Source organism: Bufo bufo, chromosome 1 (genome assembly GCF_905171765.1).
Source record: "Bufo bufo chromosome 1, aBufBuf1.1, whole genome shotgun sequence".
In the NCBI taxonomy this organism is placed as follows: Eukaryota; Metazoa; Chordata; class Amphibia; order Anura; family Bufonidae; genus Bufo; species Bufo bufo.
Genome location: NC_053389.1, coordinates 813,098,028 through 813,121,712, shown reverse-complemented (window position 1 = coordinate 813,121,712; position 23,685 = coordinate 813,098,028). Strand labels below are relative to the sequence as shown.

The 23,685-nt window shown below is 47.0% G+C and overlaps 1 protein-coding gene across 2 annotated transcripts in view; it reads left to right on the top strand.

Moving 5' to 3' along the window:
- The first annotated feature begins 742 nt into the window (after window positions 1-742).
- The window catches only part of LOC120986586 (very-long-chain 3-oxoacyl-CoA reductase-B-like), an 83,011-nt gene continuing 60,068 nt past the window's right edge, over window positions 743-23,685 (top strand). The window contains exons 1-8 of one of the 2 annotated variants that reach the window (XM_040415248.1): window positions 743-814; window positions 910-994; window positions 9,932-9,978; window positions 10,053-10,128; window positions 11,723-11,833; window positions 12,323-12,390; window positions 13,135-13,179; window positions 16,456-16,490. In XM_040415248.1, coding sequence (XP_040271182.1) covers window positions 788-814; window positions 910-994; window positions 9,932-9,978; window positions 10,053-10,128; window positions 11,723-11,833; window positions 12,323-12,390; window positions 13,135-13,179; window positions 16,456-16,490 — 494 coding nt within the window. In that variant the 5' untranslated portion in view covers window positions 743-787. Of the gene's footprint in view, window positions 995-9,931; window positions 9,979-10,052; window positions 10,129-11,722; window positions 11,834-12,322; window positions 12,391-13,134; window positions 13,180-16,455; window positions 16,491-23,685 lie in introns of both variants that reach the window. The other variant, XM_040415247.1, reaches the window with a different exon arrangement.

Below are 23,685 nucleotides of genomic sequence, written 5' to 3'. Positions count from 1 at the left end.
GTTTCAGTGACAGGGAAATACACACATTACATTACATTTTATAAAACTGGCATACAACAATTTCCCCATAATTAGGAGGGACGACAGCACACCAAGTGACACTTTGGTAGTGACGGGTATTACAGTTCCCGTACACTACAGGTATGCTTCCCAACAATGTGGCTATTTTTGGATAAAAAGTTGTCAACAGGGGTGTGGATTCCATCAACAGATCCTTCACCCATGGGGATCTAACCTGTGTTGTTGGACAGTTCTGCTGGTAGCTCTAGCTCATCTTGACACCTTCCACCAGGGAGGAGCGTTGTGCTCTAATCAATAGGGGCCATTTGTTATACTGAAATACACCTATATTAGGCGTATTTCAGGCGCAGGTGGCGTAACGGTTAGTTGCGCCGTTATCCGCGACTTTTCCCCGCTCATGCCAGTTCTAAAATTGTGGGTGCAGAAGGGGACAGGCTGTCAGGCCATGAAAAAGGTCTACATGTAAGAGAGCTAGGAAGCTGCCTTACATTTAGAACTGGAGCTGGATGCACCGAAGTTATGGAGAGGGCGGCGCCTCTTCATAACTTCGGTGGATCCTCCGCCAGCTGTGGGGCTTTATTGAAACTGGCGTCTAAAACGCCTTAATAAATGTGCCCCAATGTGTGGAATTCACTGGAGGTGCTGTTAATTTTAGTCTTTTTATTGAGACTCTGCTAACTCCACCTCTGTGACCTCTGCACGTACAGATGGGATATCATCTGAAGAGTCCTGCTGCTAGCCGGAGGTGGGACTGGTTAAAGTTTACATGCAGATAAACGCTGGTGACATTTATGTAGGAACTACATGATGGAGCAGATGGACCTTCTAATACCTCAGGGGCTCAATCTGCTGGGTCACCTGGCTTTAACCTACATAATTCTCAAACAGGTATGGAAACTCCTGAAAGGATTCAGAGTTCATATCCTCTCCAGGGTGTGGAGCACGGACCTTAAAAAGTATGGAGGCTGGGCAGGTGAGTGACTGAGAGGGGACATGCATGGTTCCTTTCCTTCCCTTTTCCTAGAGGTTTAGAGTAATCAATGAGGACATGGTGGAGAAGCTTCACTACACAAGGTTAAATGCTGCAGAATGCATAGAAATTCTGGATGCAAGAGCAAACCGCCATGGTGGGAGTCTAAACTTTGCTCCAGTTGAGAATTTGTCTACTAAATCCTGACTTAAAGGGCTGTGTATACTGTACTTATGCATTTATTAATTTTGTGTCATGGCCTCTTTGAATCCTCGCTGCCGTGCCTTACAAAATGCAAGGGATGGGAATACTTTTATAGGCCTTGTGTAAAGTTACATAAACCGCTTCATCATCTTGCACCATATCAACATGGTTCTTTGTGATTGTCTGTTGTTACCCTCTGCCTTGGACTTTTATCAGCTTCTGCATCTTCTCCACTCCCTTCTATGTATACTACAACCCTGATAGGTAAAGTTCATAGTTTGAGTTAATTAATGATTAGCCAAAGTAGTAAAAATCCTCTGGATTCCTGGCCTCTCATATCTTAGGTGAATGCATGATTAATACCTCTTGCTTTGCTGTCTTATGGCCCCAAGCTCCGTCAGCCACAATGAAAGCATATCTTCGTAGAGTCCAAATTACGACATTGAAACTCAGACAAACCCCCAAAATAGTTTATACAAATCAAATTTAGATTACCCTAGAATCTGGGTTTAGATATTTTGACTCGTACAAAGTCTAGGCTGTATGACCATAATACGGACATTAAGATGCATCATTCTTACACCCTTCGAATGTGGCCGTATGACAACATCAACCTACAAAGATCCTGAAAGTTGGATTCACTCCAGTAATATTTTATGCCTACAAGGGTGAAAAAGCTCATGTGGACATGTTGACGTGAAAGCTGGGGATTAAGAAGACCTGATGAGCTAATTGAGTTTTAGACCTTACGCTGGAAGGTTGCACATACAGTACAGACCAAAAGTTTGGACACACCTTCTCATTCAAAGAGTTTTCTTTATTTTCATGACTATGAAGGCATCAGAACTATGAATTAACACATGTGGAATTATATACATAACAAACAAGTGTGAAACAACTGAAAATATGTCATATTCTAGGTTCTTCAAAGTAGCCACCTTTTGCTTTGATTACTGCTTTGCACACTCTTGGCATTCTCTTGATGAGCTTCAAGAGGTAGTCCCCTGAAATGGTCTTCCAACAGTCTTGAAGGAGTTCCCAGAGATGCTTAGCACTTGTTGGCCCTTTTGCCTTCACTCTGCGGTCCAGCTCACCCCAAACCATCTCGATTGGGTTCAGGTCCTTCATGGTCAAATAGCCCTTACTTTCAAAGTTTTCCCAATTTTTTCGGCTGACTGACTGACCTTCATTTCTTAAAGTAATGATGGCCACTCGTTTTTCTTTACTTAGCTGCTTTTTTCTTGCCATAATACAAATTCTAACAGTTGTGAGACAGTGACAGGTCTCACTCAGGTTAGAGGCAAGGAAGGGGTGGATAGTGTGGTCCACACCCCTGTTCCACCACAGGTGAGATAAGCTTTAGGTAATCAGCCTGGCATAAGGCACCTCCCAGAGTGTCAGAAAGGGGGTAGTGTGTTACCTGTGGACAGAGGCTTGGAGGCTCTGTCTGTGTGGTCTCAGCTGGGCAAGGCTGAGGGAGCACAGGGCTGGGAGATAACCTGGAGTTGGGGGACGCAGTGACGCCTGGGAGGGTCGCAGGGCCATAGTCAGGCAGACTACTGAGCCCCAATCCCCCCACAAGAAATACTGAACTGGAGACAGTGGGCATACTGTGCTCTGTACAGCCAGGAGGCTGTGGGACATTGGCTGACAAAGCCGCATGTGTTCACAGGGTGTGAACTGTGACCTACGTGAGTCAGGAAACTCTGTGTTAGTTAGAGCCTGGACGGGCGAGTGTTTATTATTTTATGTGGATGTCACATGTGTTAGGTGAAGCTGCGACTTCATGATAACCTGTATTGGTTGGAGTGTGCACAATAAATACACTGTTTGGACCTGAAACCTGGTGTCCTAAAGGCGTATCTGTGAGAATGACCCCCGGTGAAGAGCTAAACCCCCACAATTGGTGGAGGATGCGGGCAGGTGTCCCTGCTGATAAGTAAAGGTGCTGGACAGTTGTGCGGATAAGGACTATCCACTGATTTTCACTGAGCGTGAGACTCCAATGAGAACAGAGACTGATGAATTTGATGTTACAGATACGCTCATGCATGAGGGAGTGTTGGGCCGTGATATCGGTTTGGTGCTGTGGGGTAAGGTAGACACTTCTGCAGATAGTGACGAAACTCCTGCAGAACCTGTACCTGTCCCTTTAAGTGAGGATCTAAGAGAGCTGCACTTTGACCTGCATGGGGAAAGAATATTGACCATTGGAAACAATGGTGCTGGTCAAGTGCAAAGTGATGGTGACAAAAGTGCGGAAATGCATAAGGAAAATATGATGTCATATGAAATATGTGGTGACAGTGATATGACTTTTCCATTGCAGGTTGTGGTCAGGGGAGAAGCGCCCCCTGGTGGTAAAAATGTAAATGATGATAAAACTTTATTTTATATGTTTCATGAAGCGCGATATGACGTAATCAAAAGGTTTGAAGACATGCATATAAGTAGTGTGGAGCAAAGCCCAGCTCCAGCTCAGTGTTTGAAGGTGCAGGAAAATATGATAGGGCTAGAGGGTGTACCGCACGTACCAGAGGTGGAAATGCAGTCTCCACAATGTTGGTTGGTTACTAAGGAAGTGTCCCAGGTGAGGATTAGCTCATCGGTGCCCCTAGAGGTCAGAATTAATAATGACACGAGCGGTATAGGTGACGTATGTGCTGTGACCGATAGCAACCCAGAGAGTGAAGCTACCATGTCAAGGTCCTGCGAAACAAAGGTGGTTACTAGTAGCAACCAGACAGTTATATCTGGCGAGACGAGAATTAAGTCGGGTGACGTCAGCCTAAGGTCTGAAGCCCATATCCAGACAGTTGTAGGTGACCTGACACGACAGTACAGCTGCAAACAGGAGGATGATCTCTCTCTCTCCTCACGCTCCCTAGAAACGTTAGAGACGGGACTAGCTGTCTTCACAGAGCAACTGAAGAAGGCTTCAGAAAGGGCAAAGAAGGAGAGCCAGAAAGAGAATGTTGATACTCCTACATCTGCTGCAGCAGAGCCGAGCAAGGAGCAGCTGGAACCGGAGGCCAAAAAGCGGGGCACTTCCCACAAGCTTGTGCAAAAAGCTGAAAAGAAACTGCTGAAAAACATGGAGTTGGTGGTTCAGCGCCTGGAGAAACAGGGTGTGACATACAAAAAGGTGGAGAAAACCAAGAACAAACTTCAGCGAGGATTGGATGATCTGATGGTGGACCTGGACCACCAGAAGCAAGTTATGTCTAATCCAGCGAAGAAACAGGAGAAGTGTGACTGGCTCCTAGCTGAAGAGAAATACATCTCGGCTCGATATGGTGAAAAAAGTGACCAAACAGAGACTGATGCTTGGGAAAAGGAGACCAAGACCCTCTCCTTGGCTAAAGCCCTGGAAGAAGCGCTTGAGGAGTAGTGATGTCGCGAACATAAAATTTTCAGTTCGCGAACAGCGAACGAGAACTTCCGCAAATGTTCGCGAACTGGCGAACCGGGCGAACCACCATAGACTTCAATAGACAGGCGAATTTTAAAACCCACAGGGACTCTTTCTGGCCACAATAGTGATGAGAAAGTTGTTTCAAGGGGTCTAACACCTGGACTGTGGCATGCCGGAGGGGGATCTATGGCAAAACTCCCATGGAAAATTACGTAGTGGACGCAGAGTCGGGTTTTAATCCATAAAGGGCATAAATCAACTAACATTCCTAAATTGTTTGGAATAACGTGCTTTAAAACATCCAGTGTGTGTATACGATCAGGTATGATGTTGTATCGATCAGGTAGTGTAAGGGTTACGCCCGCATCACAGACATTGACAGACCAAACTCCCCTTTTAATGCACCGCAAACAGTTCATTTGCACAACCGCAAACTCCCCATTTGCACAAGGTTGGATACCAAGCTAGCCACGTCCCGGTGATGTCATTGAAGGTTTCTTCCTCCACCCAGCCACGTACAACACCAAGGGTCCCCGAAAGGTCAATTGAATTGATTTTTCGAACGGGGAGATGGTTAAAAAAACGCTGGCTCCCTCCCCTTTGTTTTTATCCACGGTGACTGCGTCTGCGCCGTGCAATTTACTGTCACACCCGATATGAGTGGTATTTTCTGTAGTACTATTCTCATCAGTTTAATCCCTCTAACGTCCCCAATCTGGGTGCCATTTATTGAATAGATTTTTCGAACGGGGAGATGGTATCAGTGGTTGGCACTGGCAGTGGGCACACTACAGTCAGTAGAAGCGGGCCTGACACACACTGGCAGCAGGCAAGCAACTGAAATTACACTAAAGTGTAAAAATTAAATGCCTTATTTATCGGCAAGCTACTGTGCCACCCGGTATGAGTGGTTGGCACTGGCAGTGGGCACACTACAGTCAGTGGAAGAGGGCCTGACACACACTGGCAGCAGGCAAGCAACTGAATTTAGACTACTGTCTAAAAATTAAATGCCTTATTTATCGGCAAGCTACTGTGCCACCCGGTATCAGTGGTTGGCACTGGCAGTGGGCACACTACAGTCAGTGGAAGCGGGCCTGACACACACTGGCAGCAGGCAAGCAACTGAATTTAGACTACTGTCTAAAAATTAAATGCCTTATTTATCGGCAAGCTACTGTGCCACCCGGTATCAGTGGTTGGCACTGGCAGTGGGCACACTACAGTCAGTTGAAGTCGGCCTGACACACACTAGCAGCAGGCAAGCAGCTGAAATTACACTAAAGTGTAAAAATTAAATGCCTTTTTTATGCAAAGTCCTGTGCCAGCCGGTATGAGTGGTGGGCACTGGCAGTGGGCACACTACAGTCAGTGGAAGTCAGCCTGACACACACTGGCAGGCAACTAACCTTAGATTAAAGTGTAAAAATTAAGTGCCTATTTTTTAAGCAAAGTCCTGTGCCACTCGGGATGACAGGGGTGGGCACTGGCAGTGGGCACACTACAGTCAGTTGAAGTCGGCCTGACACACACTAGCAGCAGGCAAGCAGCTGAAATTACATTAAAGTGTAAAAATTAAATGCCTTTTTTAAGCAAAGTCCTGTGCCAGCCGGTATGAGTGGTGGGCACTGGCAGTGGGCACACTACAGTCAGTGGAAGTCAGCCTGACACACACTGGCAGGCAACTAACCTTAGATTAAAGTGTAAAAATTAAGTGCCTATTTTTTAAGCAAAGTCCTGTGCCACTCGGGATGACAGGGGTGGGCACTGGCAGTGGGCACACTACAGTCAGTTGAAGTCGGCCTGACACACACTGGCAGGCAACTAACCTTAGATTAAAGTGTAAAAATTAAGTGCCTATTTTTTAAGCAAAGTCCTGTGCCACTCGGGATGACAGGGGTGGGCACTGGCAGTGGGCACACTACAGTCAGTTGAAGTCGGCCTGACACACACTAGCAGCAGGCAAGCAGCTGAAATTACACTAAAGTGTAAAAATTAAATGCCTTTTTTATGCAAAGTCCTGTGCCAGCCGGTATGAGTGGTGGGCACTGGCAGTGGGCACACTACAGTCAGTGGAAGTCAGCCTGACACACACTGGCAGGCAACTAACCTTAGATTAAAGTGTAAAAATTAAGTGCCTTTTTTTAAGCAAAGTCCTGTGCCACACGGAATGACAGGGGTGAGCACTGGCAGTGGGCACACTACAGTCTGTGGGCCTGCAGCTCCTCACACACAGGCAGGCCAGGCAACTGCAATATGTATATAAAGGAAAAAAAAAAAGCAGACTAATGTTGCAGCCCTAAAAAGGGCTTTTTGGGGTGCTGTCAGGACGCTGTCCTTACAGCAGAGATCAGATGAGTCTTTCAGGACTGGAGTGGACACTGAATTCACTAGCCTAGCTATCGATTTCCCAATTAAATCAGCAGCAGTTACAGTCTCCCTCCTCTCACTAAGACTGCAGCTTCAGAATGAATCTAAAATGGATGCTGTGCAGGAGGTGGGAGGGTCTGGGAGGGAGGGTATGCTGCTGATTGGCTGGAATGTGTCTGCTGACTGTGAGGTACAGGGTCAAAGTTTGCTCAATGATGATGTATAGGGGGCGGACCGAACATCGCATGTGTTCGCCCGGCAGAGGCGAACGCGAACAAGCTATGTTCGCCGGGAACTGTTCGCCGTCGGATAGTTCGGGCCATCTCTATTGAGGAGCATGCTGAATTGGAGAGGCTGAACAAGCAACTCAGAGCAGAGACTGAAAATCTCATGAGCTTAAAAGATGAGTTGGAGAAATCTAAGTGTGCTCTCGAGCAGCAGGTGGAAGGTGAGAAACCTGAAGAGGAGAGTTCTCTGGAAGACGTCAAGAAGCCAGAGCCTGTTAAAAATGGGACTGGAGAGGGTGGCACTGTGGTGCTGGCTGTGGCAGAGAAGATGGAAGATGCTTCTGCTAAACCAGATGATGGGGCTGATGTGGATGCCGAAGACCACAGACCCGTGGTAGCGTGTAGCCTAGGCCTGGAAGACGTCCCCTCTGCATACAAGGCCTTCCAAATAGCCAGCAGCCTGCTGGGGAAGAAGTACGAGGAGGTGAATGATCAGTTTTCGGATCCGGGCTATTACAATGGGCTGTATCTCCTGACTCCTCCACAAAATGAGAACAGGGTCCTAGGTGAGCCTCTGGAGAAAATGACAGAAGACGAGGAGGAGTCTGCTGAAGACCCTGGTGCCTCCTGCCTCGATGAGAAAGAGGGGGAGGGGTTAACAGGGTAAGTTTAGGGTGCCATGTCCGAGAAGGATGAGAAGGCGGTCAAAGAGACTGGAGACTTCAAGAAGACAAAGACTGAAAAAGTTAAGGCCGATATGTTGGTTGACATGAAGTCCCCAGGTTCTGCAGAGACCAAAGTTAAGCCAAAGGGAGCCGCGGCCGAAGTGGAAAAAGCCGCTAAAGAAGCAGAGGTCTCTAAAACTGTCATAGTAGCTGGAGTAACTACTGTTGGAAAGAAGGAAGAAGTGACCCAGATGCACGTAAAAGAAGCGAGTAGGGGCAAGCATGCTCTGCTGAAGGAGCCCTGCAAAGCAAAGGAGAAAGTGTTGGGATATGACCATGACTCGGAACAGTTCAGGCAAGAGCTGCAGCAGTCCAAGAAAGGACGTGAGGCGCATGTACAGGAGCCAGAGGATCTAAAAAGAGGGAGAGCAAAATATACGACAGCGCATCATTATCACTCGGGAAAGAATAGGAAAAGAGTATCTGGTCATGAGATGGGCACATGAGGCCTTTAGGCAGTTTCGGTTAGGCAAGATGTTAGTTTTAGTGATAAACCAAGCTCTGCTGGCGTGGGTCTGGCAGAACAAAGGGAAGGTACGTGTCACCGAGGTTCCTGGCCTCGGTGAAATAAGAACCGGTAATTTTATGAGTCAGCGGCAGCTAGTGCTCGCTGACACTGGGTTACTTAGTGTGGCTGTAAAGCCAAGCTGGGCCGGTTCTTATTGGGAGCAGCCAAAGAGCAGGGTGGGTGGCTGTTCCCCACGTCCAGGCCAGGTGGATGCCCTCTCACCAGCCTCCCGTGGTTATGCAGGTGTTCACCCTCACGGGCTTGAACAAAGGGGGGGGGGGGATATGTGAGACAGTGACAGGTCTCACTCAGGTTAGAGGCAAGGAAGGGGTGGATAGTGTGGTCCACACCCCTGTTCCACCACAGGTGAGAGAAGCTGGAGGTAATCAGCCTGGCATAAGGCACCTCCCAGAGTGTCAGAAAGGGGGAACTGTGTTACCTGTGGACAGAGGCTTGGAGGCTCTGTCTGTGTGGTCTCAGCTGGGCAAGGCTGAGGGACCACAGGGCTGGGAGATAGCCTGGAGTTGGGGGACGCAGCGACGCCTGGGAGGGTCGCAGGGCCATAGTCAGGCAGACTACTGAGCCCCAATCCCCCACAAGAAATACTGAACTGGAGACAGTGGGCGTACTGTGCTCTGTACAGCCAGGAGGCTGTGGGACATTGGCTGACAAAAGCTGCATGAGTTCACAGGGTGTGAACTGGGACCTAGGTGAGTCAGGAAACTTTATGTTTAGTTAGAGCCTGGACGGACGAGTGTTTATTATTTTATGTGGATGTCACATGTGTTAGGTGAATCTGCGACTTCATGATAACCTGTATTGGTTGGAGTGTGCACAATAAATACACTGTTTGGACCTGAAACCTGGTGTCCTAAAGGCGTATCTTTGAGAATGACCCCCGGTGAAGAGCTAACCCCCTACACAGTCTATTCAGTAGGACTATCAGCTGTGTATCCACCTGACTTCTCCTCAACGCAACTGATGGTCCCAACCCCATTTATAAGGCAAGAAATCCCACTTATTAAACCTGACAGGGCACACCTGTGAAGTGAAAACCATTTCAGGGGACTACCTCTTGAAGCTCATCAAGAGAATGCCAAGAGTGTGCAAAGCAGTAATCAAAGCAAAAGGGGGCTACTTTGAAGAACCTAGAATATGACATATTTTCAGTTGTTTCACACTTGTTTGTTATGTATATAATTCCACATGTGTTACTTCATAGTTTTGATGCCTTCAGTGTGAATCTACAATTTTCATAGTCATGAAAATAAAGAAAACTATTTGAATGAGAAGGTGTGTCCAAACTTTTGGTCTGTACTGTACATTTGCACAGACCATGATATATTAAGCTTGCATTAAGTACTTATGATCCAAAAACGTACTACTGGAAAGCAGCCCAAATGTTTGCACCTAATGCGTTCTCAGACCTTACAAAAAAAAACTATACAAACTTTTGAACAAAACACTTTTTTAACTGCTTTATTTTTCCAGTGGTAACTGGAGCAACAGATGGAATCGGGAAGGCCTATGCTGTGGAGGTCAGTAGATATCTGTCCATCGCTCTAGGTCTCTGTCACTTGTATCTCCTAACACATCTGTGTCTTCTACATAGTTGGCCAAAAGGGGTTTTGATGTTGTCCTTATTAGCCGGACTCTGGAAAAACTGAAAAATGTTGCAGCAGGCATAGGTAAGAAAAGTATTTGGAGAGATCTCATAATGGGGCCTTCTAGATTTTGCAGGGATGGAGGGAGTTCTGGAAAACATGAGTACAATGATATACTCAGGGTGATCAAGAATTCTGGAGTCTACATTTATCCTGGCAGTATCTAGAGTCTTTCTTCACCCATCTCTATCTGGAGATATTTATCTGATTCTCATCTAGACAGGATCAACGAGGTGTCCAGATACAGAGAAGTTTAGAGAGCATTCATTCATCATGCTAATATCTAAAGTCCTTCCTCAGTTTGGAGATCTTGATAGGTTGAAAGAAAACTCCAAATATGGAGTGCTTCTTGTTCCTTTACAGATACTGATCAGATAATGAAGAGCTCCAGATGGAGAGAGGAGGAGAATTCTCTGGATTTCTCGTTCTTGCTGCTGGTATGTGGAGACCTTTATTACCATATCGGCACCAGAACATTCGTCCTAGCTTGATCAAATGACTTGATTTATCTTTTATCAAGGTCCTCCCAGGATAAATGTAGGGCATACATAATATAAAACAAGTACAATAAGCATGAACAAGATGAGTTACAAAATGGTACAGAAGTAGAGAAGACCCTGCCCACAATATACTGGGTGAGGGTAATTGTGTTCATATAGCGGTAATGCGGCAGCATGGTTACTGTAGCTTGTAGGCTTGTCTGAAGAGGTGGGTTTTCAGGTTCCTCTTAAAGGTTTCCATGGTAGGTGAGAGTCTGATATGTTGGGGTTACAGAGTACGAGGGATGCACGGGAGAGATCTTGGAGGCGGTTTGAAGAGCAGATAAGCGGAGAGTGGAGAAGGACGTCTTGTGAATATCGGAGACTGAGTGTGGGAAGGTACCAGGAGATCAGGTCACAGATGTATGGCGGGGACAGGTATGTCATAGTTAGTGTGCAGTGACTGGGTTTGAGGTGGCCCCCAATGCTATGTTGGATCCCCTGGGCAACATTGAGATGTCACAATGTGTTGCTGCTCTCCAGAAAGGATGGTAAGGCATGGTGCACCCAATAGGAAAGGTCAAGAGAGTCCGGGTTTGCAGTAAACAAGTGTGCTTCTTTACTGTATGAACATAAGTGCAGAACAATACAGCCGAGGCATAGGTCTGGCTCCTCCAGTCTTCTCTCTGGCAGAAGAAGGATTCATGCTAAGGAAAGGTCTGAGCTATCTGTCCCTCTTTCTTAGTAGGCTGGTACCCTGGCCAAAAGGCTGGTGGCCTAGGGTCCATGGGCCATGGCTTAGTCATGCAGTCTAGAACAGTCTTAACTACTAAACATTGGTTCCTAACTGCAGACCAATGTAAAGTGGTGGAAAGTTTTTCAGTGAACACAAATATTGCGGTTTCTAGATACAGACAAGATGAACAAGGTCTCCAGATGCTTATATGACAAATGAAGACTATAGATATAGTCAGGATAATTGTGGCAGTGAGGTTAGTACATAGGCATATGGTTGGTCAATGAGGTCTCTGGGTACAGGAGCATCACTGATTTTCTTGTGCATTTTAGGCTTGTGGATAAGTAGCAGAATATTTCTTCTCAGAAACCATGGCACTTACAGATGTTTGTAACTTTCACAGAGCAACAGACCAGACGTAAAACCAAAATCATCCAGTTGGATTTCACAGGAGGACCTGAAATTTATCCAAAAGTTGAGAATGAGTTGAAGAATCTGGACATTGGCATCCTTGGTAATACCATTCTTCGATGTAGAGTTTGGATCTCGTCTGGCCAGGGTCCTGTAAACTTTTTATTTAATGTGGTCAGAAACAGTTCTTTTCAGATCACTGCTTCTTGCATTTCTCCATTTTTTCTGTCTGCCCTTCCTTGTTCTTCTTCAAGCATATACATAGTATAGTCTTTGGAAACTGCTCTTGGGTCCAATGTTTGCAAACAAGGATGGGAAGACTGATCTGAGGATTAAGCGATGAGCCCCTTGTTCTGAGTATAGGGCTGTAGACGATGTGGCAGTTGTGGGCCCAGCCCTGGTTGCCTCCATCGCCTTTGCCAGTGGTTGGAAAGAATTATTTTTTTCAACTGGAACTGCATTATTAAAAAGGTAGGGGTTGAACCAAGGGTCATGGAATGGGTGTGGAGGGCAAAACCGGCCTTTTGGTCCCAGGTGGCCCAGGACCATTATAGGGGTTCTCAGAAGTTAATTTTTGGATTTTTTGTTACAGTCAATAATGTTGGGATGGCATACAATACGACCCCGGGTAGGTTTCTTGGTGTTCCTGATGTCAACCAGGTGAGTGTGATGGACAGAGGTACTAGAGGGCAATTTCTTAGTTTAAAAGCATGATAGGATATTTGTTTAGAAGGTGGTCAAAGGTGAGGATGGTGCTGGAAAAGCAAGTGCTCAAAGGCATCTAGATAGCAAACTCCAAAGAGACTGGGAGTTGTGACTGGGAGAAGTTGTCATTATCACCTGTATTGGATGGAGAAGAAAAGTAAGTAAAGAAAACAAATCAGAGATGAGTTGTTTACCTCCTTTTCTTCTCCACCCAACCCAGGTGACTATGAAGACTTCTCCCAGCGACAACTCGTCTCTGTGGAGATTATTGCCATTAGAATGAGGGGAAAACGAGTGTGCCAAGTCCTCTCAATCTGGACATAGCCACAATAATATTTTTACATCCCCCCTTCCCCCTACTGTTGATGAAATCCTAGATATGCCCCTGATACCCAATCTCACCTCAATACACCTCAACTATCGCTGGAGCATGCAGAGCAGTACAACTTCTATAATGTGCAATATTTCATTAAAATATGTTTTGATAAAAATACTTCTAGGAGCTCCAGAAATATCAGATAAATCCAAGAATACAGAAACCTCTTCCTGTCATGTATTAATGGTTCTCTATCTGATTTCTTCATCATCTAATGGGGCTGTGCAGTAGTGTGTCCTGATGTAGAATCTGCATGGTCAGTAACATGTATAGTAAAATCTGTGTGTGTATATATATATATAATATATTATTTTTTTTTGCAGAGTTTAACGGCCATTATGAACTGTAACATGATGTCAACTGTACAAGTGAGTGTCAAAGCTGCCTATATGCCTGCCCCTCCCCCTGTAGGGTGATACAGACATAAAAACATAGAATGTGTCGGCAGATAAGAACCATTTGGCCCATCTAGTCAGAAGGAGCTGTGAGTCTGCCCCTCCTCCTGCAGGGTGATACATATAGAAGGAGCTATGAGTCTGCTCCTCCCCCTGCAGGGTGATACATATAGAAGGAGCTATGAGTCTGCTCCTCCTCCTGCAGGGTGATACATATAGAAGGAGCTATGAGTCTGCCCCTCCTCCTGCAGGGTGATACATATAGAAGGAGCTATGAGTCTGCCCCTCCTCCTGCAGGGTGATACATATAGAAGGAGCTATGAGTCTGCCCCTCCTCCTGCAGGGTGATATATATAGAAGGAGCTATGAGTCTGCCCCTCCTCCTGCAGGGTGATACATATAGAAGGAGCTATGAGTCTGCCCCTCCTCCTGCAGGGTGATACATATAGAAGGAGCTATGAGTCTGCTCCTCCTCCTGCAGGGTGATACATATAGAAGGAGCTATGAGTCTGCCCCTCCTCCTGCAGGGTGATACATATAGAAGGGAGCTATGAGTCTGCCCCTCCTCCTGCAGGGTGATACATATAGAAGGAGCTATGAGTCTGCTCCTCCTCCTGCAGGGTGATACATATAGAAGGAGCTATAAGTCTGCCCCTCCTCCTGCAGGGTGATACATATAGAAGGAGCTATGAGTCTGCTCCTCCTCCTGCAGGGTGATACATATAGAAGGAGCTATGAGTCTGCCCCTCCTCCTGCAGGGTGATACATATAGAAGGAGCTATGAGTCTGCCCCTCCTCCTGCAGGGTGATACATATAGAAGGAGCTATGAGTCTGCTCCTCCTCCTGTAGGGTGATACATATAGAAGGAGCTATGACTCTGCTCCTCCTCCTGCAGGGTGATACATATAGAAGGAGTTATGAGTCTGCCCCTCCTCCTGCAGGGTGATACATATAGAAGGAGCTATGAGTCTGCCCCTCCCCCTGCAGGGTGATACATATAGAAGGAGCTATGAGTCTGCCCCTCCTCCTGCAGGGTGATACATATAGAAGGAGCTATGAGTCTGCCCCTCCTCCTGCAGGGTGATACATATAGAAGGAGCTATGAGTCTGCCCCTCCTCCTGCAGGGTGATACATATAGAAGGAGCTATGAGTCTGCCCCTCCTCCTGCAGGGTGATACATATAGAAGGAGCTATGAGTCTGCTCCTCCTCCTGCAGGGTGATACATATAGAAGGAGCTATGAGTCTGCTCCTCCCCCTGCAGGGTGATACATATAGAAGGAGCTATGAGTCTGCCCCTCCTCCTGCAGGGTGATACATATAGAAGGAGCTATGAGTCTGCCCCTCCCCCTGCAGGGTGATACATATAGAAGGAGCTATGAGTCTGCCCCTCCTCCTGTAGGGTGATACATATAGAAGGAGCTATGAGTCTGCTCCTCCTCCTGTAGGGTGATACATATAGAAGGAGCTATGAGTCTGCCCCTCCTCCTGCAGGGTGATACATATAGAAGGAGCTATGAGTCTGCCCCTCCTCCTGCAGGGTGATACATATAGAAGGAGCTATGAGTCTGCCCCTCCTCCTGCAGGGTGATACATATAGAAGGAGCTATGAGTCTGCTCCTCCTCCTGCAGGGTGATACATATAGAAGGAGCTATGAGTCTGCTCCTCCTCCTGCAGGGTGATACATATAGAAGGAGCTATGAGTCTGCCCCTCCCCCTGCAGGGTGATACATATAGAAGGAGCTATGAGTCTGCTCCTCCTCCTGCAGGGTGATACATATAGAAGGAGCTATGAGTCTGCCCCTCCTCCTGCAGGGTGATACATATAGAAGGAGCTATGAGTCTGCTCCTCCTCCTGCAGGGCGATACATATAGAAGGAGCTATGAGTCTGCCCCTCCTCCTGCAGGGTGATACATATAGAAGGAGCTATGAGTCTGCCCCTCCTCCTGCAGGGTGATACATATAGAAGGAGCTATGAGTCTGCTCCTCCTCCTGCAGGGCGATACATATAGAAGGAGCTATGAGTCTGCCCCTCCTCCTGCAGGGTGATACATATAGAAGGAGCTATGAGTCTGCCCCTCCTCCTGCACGGTGATACATATAGAAGGAGCTATGAGTCTGCTCCTCCTCCTGCAGGGCGATACATATAGAAGGAGCTATGAGTCTGCCCCTCCTCCTGCAGGGCGATACATATAGAAGGAGCTATGAGTCTGCCCCTCCTCCTGCAGGGTGATACATATAGAAGGAGCTATGAGTCTGCCCCTCCTCCTGCAGGGTGATACATATAGAAGGAGCTATAAGTCTGCCCCTCCTCCTGCAGGGTGATACATATAGAAGGAGCTATGAGTCTGCCCTTCCTCCTGCAGGGTGATACATATAGAAGGAGCTATGAGTCTGCCCCTCCTCCTGCAGGGTGATACATATAGAAGGAGCTATGAGTCTGCTCCTCCTCCTGCAGGGTGATACATATAGAAGGAGCTATGAGTCTGCTCCTCCTCCTGCAGGGTGATACATATAGAAGGAGCTATGAGTCTGCCCCTCCTCCTGCAGGGTGATACATATAGAAGGAGCTATGAGTCTGCCCCTCCCCCTGCAGGGTGATAAATATAGAAGGAGCTATGAGTCTGCCCCTCCTCCTGCAGGGTGATACATATAGAAGGAGCTATGAGTCTGCTCCTCCTCCTGCAGGGTGATACATATAGAAGGAGCTATGACTTTGCCCCTCCTCCTGCAGGGTGATACATATAGAAGGAGCTATGAGTCTGCTCCTCCTCCTGCAGGGTGATACATATAGAAGGGAGCTATGAGTCTGCCCCTCCTCCTGCAGGGTGATACATATAGAAGGAGCTATGAGTCTGCTCCTCCTCCTGCAGGGTGATACATATAGAAGGGAGCTATGAGTCTGCTCCTCCTCCTGCAGGGTGATACATATAGAAGGAGCTATGAGTCTGCTCCTCCTCCTGCAGGGTGATACATATAGAAGGAGCTATGAGTCTGCTCCTCCTCCTGCAGGGTGATACATATAGAAGGAGCTATGAGTCTGTTCCTCCTCCTGCAGGGTGATACATATAGAAGGAGCTATGAGTCTGCTCCTCCTCCTGCAGGGTGATACATATAGAAGGAGCTATGAGTCTGTCCCTCCCCCCCCCCCCCCCCCCCCCACCACTGTGTGATGATATAACAATGAGCTATATGTCTCTGCCCCTGAAGGGTCACCTAATAAAGTACCTTTCTTCTTATATTCCAGATGACCAGGATTGTGCTTCCAAAAATGATAGAGAGGTACGTGTCTAATGTATGCACACTGTTATATCCTAAAGGTATTGTACCTTCAGGATGATGATAGGACTGTGTAGACAGCAGTGTGGTTGGATGATGATCGGACTGTGTAGACAGCACTGTGGTTGGATGATGATAGGACTGTGTAGACAGCAGTGTGGTTGGATGATGATAGGACTGTGTAGACAGCACTGTGGTTGGATGATGATAGGACTGTGTAGACAGCTGTGTGGTTGGATGATGATAGGACTGTGTAGACAGCAGTGTGGTTGGATGATGATAGGACTGTATAGACAGCAGTGTGGTTGGATGATGATAGGACTGTATAGACAGCAGTGTGGTTGGATGATGATAGGACTGTATAGACAGCAGTGTGGTTGGATGATGATCGGACTGTGTAGACAGCAGTGTGGTTGGATGATGATAGGACTGTGTAGACAGCAGTGTGGTTGGATGATGATAGGACTGTATAGACAGCAGTGTGGTTGGATGATGATAGGACTGTATAGACAGCACTGTGGTTGGATGATGATAGGACTGTGTAGACAGCAGTGTGGTTGGATGATGATAGGACTGTGTAGACAGCAGTGTGGTTGGATGATGATCGGACTGTGTAGACAGCAGTGTGGTTGGATAATGATAGGACTGTGTAGACAGCAGTGTGGTTGGATGATGATAGGACTGTGTAGACAGCAGTGTGGTTGGATGATGATAGGACTGTGTAGACAGCAGTGTGGTTGGATGATGATAGGACTGTATAGACAGCAGTGTGGTTGGATGATGATAGGACTGTGTAGACAGCTGTGTGGTTGGATGATGATCGGGACTGTGAAGACAGCTGTGTGGTTGGATGATGATAGGACTGTGTAGACAGCAGTGTGGTTGGATGATGATAGGACTGTGTAGACAGCAGTGTGGTTGGATGATGATAGGAGTGTGTAGACAGCAGTGTGGTTGGATGATGATAGGACTGTGTAGACAGCAGTGTGGTTGGATGATGATAGGACTGAGACAGCTGTGTGGTTGGATGATGCTAGGACTGTGTAGACAGCTGTGTGGTTGGATGATGATCGGGACTGTGAAGACAGCTGTGTGGTTGGATGATGATAGGACTGTGTAGACAGCTGTGTGGTTGGATTATGATAGGACTGTATAGACAGCTGTGTGGTTGGATGATGATCGGACTGTGTAGACAGCAGTGTGGTTGGATGATGATAGGACTGTGTAGACAGCACTGTGGTTGGATGATGATCGGACTGTGTAGACAGCACTGTGGTTGGATGATGATAGGACTGTATAGACAGCAGTGTGGTTGGATGATGATAGGACTGTATAGACAGCAGTGTGGTTGGATGATGATAGGACTGTATAGACAGCAGTGTGGTTGGATGATGATCGGACTGTGTAGACAGCAGTGTGGTTGGATGATGATAGGACTGTGTAGACAGCAGTGTGGTTGGATGATGATAGGACTGTATAGACAGCAGTGTGGTTGGATGATGATCGGACTGTGTAGACAGCAGTGTGGTTGGATGATGATAGGACTGTATAGACAGCAGTGTGGTTGGATGATGATAGGACTGTATAGACAGCAGTGTGGTTGGATGATGATCGGACTGTGTAGACAGCAGTGTGGTTGGATGATGATCGGACTGTGTAGACAGCAGTGTGGTTGGATGATGATAGGACTGTGTAGACAGCAGTGTGGTTGGATGATGATAGGACTGTATAGACAGCAGTGTGGTTGGATGATGATAGGACTGTATAGACAGCACTGTGGTTGGATGATGATAGGACTGTGTAGACAGCAGTGTGGTTGGATGATGATAGGACTGTGTAGACAGCAGTGTGGTTGGATGATGATCGGACTGTGTAGACAGCAGTGTGGTTGGATAATGATAGGACTGTGTAGACAGCAGTGTGGTTGGATGATAATAGGACTGTATAGACAGCAGTGTGGTTGGATGATGATAGGACTGTGTAGACAGCTGTGTGGTTGGATGATGATCGGGACTGTGAAGACAGCTGTGTGGTTGGATGATGATAGGACTGTGTAGACAGCAGTGTGGTTGGATGATGATAGGACTGTGTAGACAGCAGTGTGGTTGGATGATGATAGGACTGTGTAGACAGCAGTGTGGTTGGATGATGATAGGACTGTGTAGACAGCAGTGTGGTTGGATGATGATAGGACTGAGACAGCTGTGTGGTTGGATGATGCTAGGACTGTGTAGACAGCTGTGTGGTTGGATGATGATCGGGACTGTGAAGACAGCTGTGTGGTTGGATGATGATAGGACTGTGTAGACAGCTGTGTGGTTGGATTATGATAGGACTGTATAGACAGCTGTGTGGTTGGATGATGATCGGACTGTGTAGACAGCAGTGTGGTTGGATGATGATAGGACTGTGTAGACAGCACTGTGGTTGGATGATGATCGGACTGTGTAGACAGCACTGTGGTTGGATGATGATAGGACTGTATAGACAGCAGTGTGGTTGGATGATGATAGGACTGTATAGACAGCAGTGTGGTTGGATGATGATCGGACTGTGTAGACAGCAGTGTGGTTGGATGATGATAGGACTGTGTAGACAGCAGTGTGGTTGGATGATGATAGGACTGTATAGACAGCAGTGTGGTTGGATGATGATCGGACTGTGTAGACAGCAGTGTGGTTGGATGATGATAGGACTGTGTAGACAGCAGTGTGGTTGGATGATGATAGGACTGTATAGACAGCAGTGTGGTTGGATGATGATAGGACTGTATAGACAGCACTGTGGTTGGATGATGATAGGACTGTGTAGACAGCAGTGTGGTTGGATGATGATAGGACTGTGTAGACAGCAGTGTGGTTGGATGATGATCGGACTGTGTAGACAGCAGTGTGGTTGGATAATGATAGGACTGTGTAGACAGCAGTGTGGTTGGATGATGATAGGACTGTGTAGACAGCAGTGTGGTTGGATGATGATAGGACTGTGTAGACAGCAGTGTGGTTGGATGATAATAGGACTGTATAGACAGCAGTGTGGTTGGATGATGATAGGACTGTGTAGACAGCTGTGTGGTTGGATGATGATCGGGACTGTGAAGACAGCTGTGTGGTTGGATGATGATAGGACTGTGTAGACAGCAGTGTGGTTGGATGATGATAGGACTGTGTAGACAGCAGTGTGGTTGGATGATGATAGGACTGTGTAGACAGCAGTGTGGTTGGATGATGATAGGACTGTGTAGACAGCAGTGTGGTTGGATGATGATAGGACTGAGACAGCTGTGTGGTTGGATGATGCTAGGACTGTGTAGACAGCTGTGTGGTTGGATGATGATCGGGACTGTGAAGACAGCTGTGTGGTTGGATGATGATAGGACTGTGTAGACAGCTGTGTGGTTGGATTATGATAGGACTGTATAGACAGCTGTGTGGTTGGATGATGATCGGACTGTGTAGACAGCAGTGTGGTTGGATGATGATAGGACTGTGTAGACAGCACTGTGGTTGGATGATGATCGGACTGTGTAGACAGCACTGTGGTTGGATGATGATAGGACTGTATAGACAGCAGTGTGGTTGGATGATGATAGGACTGTATAGACAGCAGTGTGGTTGGATGATGATAGGACTGTATAGACAGCAGTGTGGTTGGATGATGATAGGACTGTGTAGACAGCAGTGTGGTTGGATGATGATAGGACTGTGTAGACAGCAGTGTGGTTGGATGATGATAGGACTGTATAGACAGCAGTGTGGTTGGATGATGATCGGACTGTGTAGACAGCAGTGTGGTTGGATGATGATAGGACTGTATAGACAGCAGTGTGGTTGGATGATGATAGGACTGTATAGACAGCAGTGTGGTTGGATGATGATCGGACTGTGTAGACAGCAGTGTGGTTGGATGATGATCGGACTGTGTAGACAGCAGTGTGGTTGGATGATGATAGGACTGTGTAGACAGCAGTGTGGTTGGATGATGATAGGACTGTATAGACAGCAGTGTGGTTGGATGATGATAGGACTGTATAGACAGCACTGTGGTTGGATGATGATAGGACTGTGTAGACAGCAGTGTGGTTGGATGATGATAGGACTGTGTAGACAGCAGTGTGGTTGGATGATGATCGGACTGTGTAGACAGCAGTGTGGTTGGATAATGATAGGACTGTGTAGACAGCAGTGTGGTTGGATGATAATAGGACTGTATAGACAGCAGTGTGGTTGGATGATGATAGGACTGTGTAGACAGCTGTGTGGTTGGATGATGATCGGGACTGTGAAGACAGCTGTGTGGTTGGATGATGATAGGACTGTGTAGACAGCAGTGTGGTTGGATGATGATAGGACTGTGTAGACAGCAGTGTGGTTGGATGATGATAGGACTGTGTAGACAGCAGTGTGGTTGGATGATGATAGGACTGTGTAGACAGCAGTGTGGTTGGATGATGATAGGACTGAGACAGCTGTGTGGTTGGATGATGCTAGGACTGTGTAGACAGCTGTGTGGTTGGATTATGATAGGACTGTATAGACAGCTGTGTGGTTGGATGATGATCGGACTGTGTAGACAGCAGTGTGGTTGGATGATGATAGGACTGTGTAGACAGCACTGTGGTTGGATGATGATCGGACTGTGTAGACAGCACTGTGGTTGGATGATGATAGGACTGTATAGACAGCAGTGTGGTTGGATGATGATAGGACTGTATAGACAGCAGTGTGGTTGGATGATGATAGGACTGTATAGACAGCAGTGTGGTTGGATGATGATCGGACTGTGTAGACAGCAGTGTGGTTGGATGATGATAGGACTGTGTAGACAGCAGTGTGGTTGGATGATGATAGGACTGTATAGACAGCAGTGTGGTTGGATGATGATCGGACTGTGTAGACAGCAGTGTGGTTGGATGATGATAGGACTGTGTAGACAGCAGTGTGGTTGGATGATGATAGGACTGTATAGACAGCAGTGTGGTTGGATGATGATAGGACTGTATAGACAGCACTGTGGTTGGATGATGATAGGACTGTGTAGACAGCAGTGTGGTTGGATGATGATAGGACTGTGTAGACAGCAGTGTGGTTGGATGATGATCGGACTGTGTAGACAGCAGTGTGGTTGGATAATGATAGGACTGTGTAGACAGCAGTGTGGTTGGATGATAATAGGACTGTATAGACAGCAGTGTGGTTGGATGATGATAGGACTGTGTAGACAGCTGTGTGGTTGGATGATGATCGGGACTGTGAAGACAGCTGTGTGGTTGGATGATGATAGGACTGTGTAGACAGCTGTGTGGTTGGATTATGATAGGACTGTATAGACAGCACTGTGGTTGGATGATGATCGGACTGTGTAGACAGCAGTGTGGTTGGATGATGATAGGACTGTGTAGACAGCACTGTGGTTGGATGATGATCGGACTGTGTAGACAGCACTGTGGTTGGATGATGATAGGACTGTATAGACAGCAGTGTGGTTGGATGATGATAGGACTGTATAGACAGCAGTGTGGTTGGATGATGATAGGACTGTATAGACAGCAGTGTGGTTGGATGATGATCGGACTGTGTAGACAGCAGTGTGGTTGGATGATGATAGGACTGTGTAGACAGCAGTGTGGTTGGATGATGATAGGACTGTATAGACAGCAGTGTGGTTGGATGATGATCGGACTGTGTAGACAGCAGTGTGGTTGGATGATGATAGGACTGTGTAGACAGCACTGTGGTTGGATGATGATAGGACTGTATAGACAGCAGTGTGGTTGGATGATGATCGGACTGTGTAGACAGCAGTGTGGTTGGATGATGATAGGACTGTATAGACAGCAGTGTGGTTGGATGATGATAGGACTGTATAGACAGCAGTGTGGTTGGATGATGATAGGACTGTATAGACAGCAGTGTGGTTGGATGATGATCGGACTGTGTAGACAGCAGTGTGGTTGGATGATGATAGGATTGTGTAGACAGCAGTGTGGTTGGATGATGATAGGACTGTGTAGACAGCAGTGTGGTTGGATGATGATAGGACTGTATAGACAGCACTGTGGTTGGATGATGATAGGACTGTGTAGACAGCAGTGTGGTTGGATGATGATAGGACTGTGTAGACAGCAGTGTGGTTGGATGATGATCGGACTGTGTAGACAGCAGTGTGGTTGGATGATGATAGGACTGTGTAGACAGCAGTGTGGTTGGATGATAATAGGACTGTATAGACAGCAGTGTGGTTGGATGATGATAGGACTGTGTAGACAGCTGTGTGGTTGGATGATGATCGGGACTGTGAAGACAGCTGTGTGGTTGGATGATGATAGGACTGTGTAGACAGCAGTGTGGTTGGATGATGATAGGACTGTGTAGACAGCAGTGTGGTTGGATGATGATAGGACTGTGTAGACAGCAGTGTGGTTGGATGATGATAGGACTGTGTAGACAGCAGTGTGGTTGGATGATGATAGGACTGAGACAGCTGTGTGGTTGGATGATGCTAGGACTGTGTAGACAGCTGTGTGGTTGGATGATGATCGGGACTGTGAAGACAGCTGTGTGGTTGGATGATGATAGGACTGTGTAGACAGCTGTGTGGTTGGATTATGATAGGACTGTATAGACAGCACTGTGGTTGGATGATGATCGGACTGTGTAGACAGCAGTGTGGTTGGATGATGATAGGACTGTGTAGACAGCACTGTGGTTGGATGATGATCGGACTGTGTAGACAGCACTGTGGTTGGATGATGATAGGACTGTATAGACAGCAGTGTGGTTGGATGATGATAGGACTGTATAGACAGCAGTGTGGTTGGATGATGATAGGACTGTATAGACAGCAGTGTGGTTGGATGATGATCGGACTGTGTAGACAGCAGTGTGGTTGGATGATGATAGGACTGTGTAGACAGCAGTGTGGTTGGATGATGATAGGACTGTGTAGACAGCAGTGTGGTTGGATGATGATAGGACTGTGTAGACAGCAGTGTGGTTGGATGATGATAGGACTGTGTAGACAGCAGTGTGGTTGGATGATGATCGGACTGTGTAGACAGCAGTGTGGTTGGATGATGATAGGACTGTGTAGACAGCAGTGTGGTTGGATGATGATAGGACTGTGTAGACAGCAGTGTGGTTGGATGATGATAGGACTGTGTAGACAGCAGTGTGGTTGGATGATGATCGGACTGTGT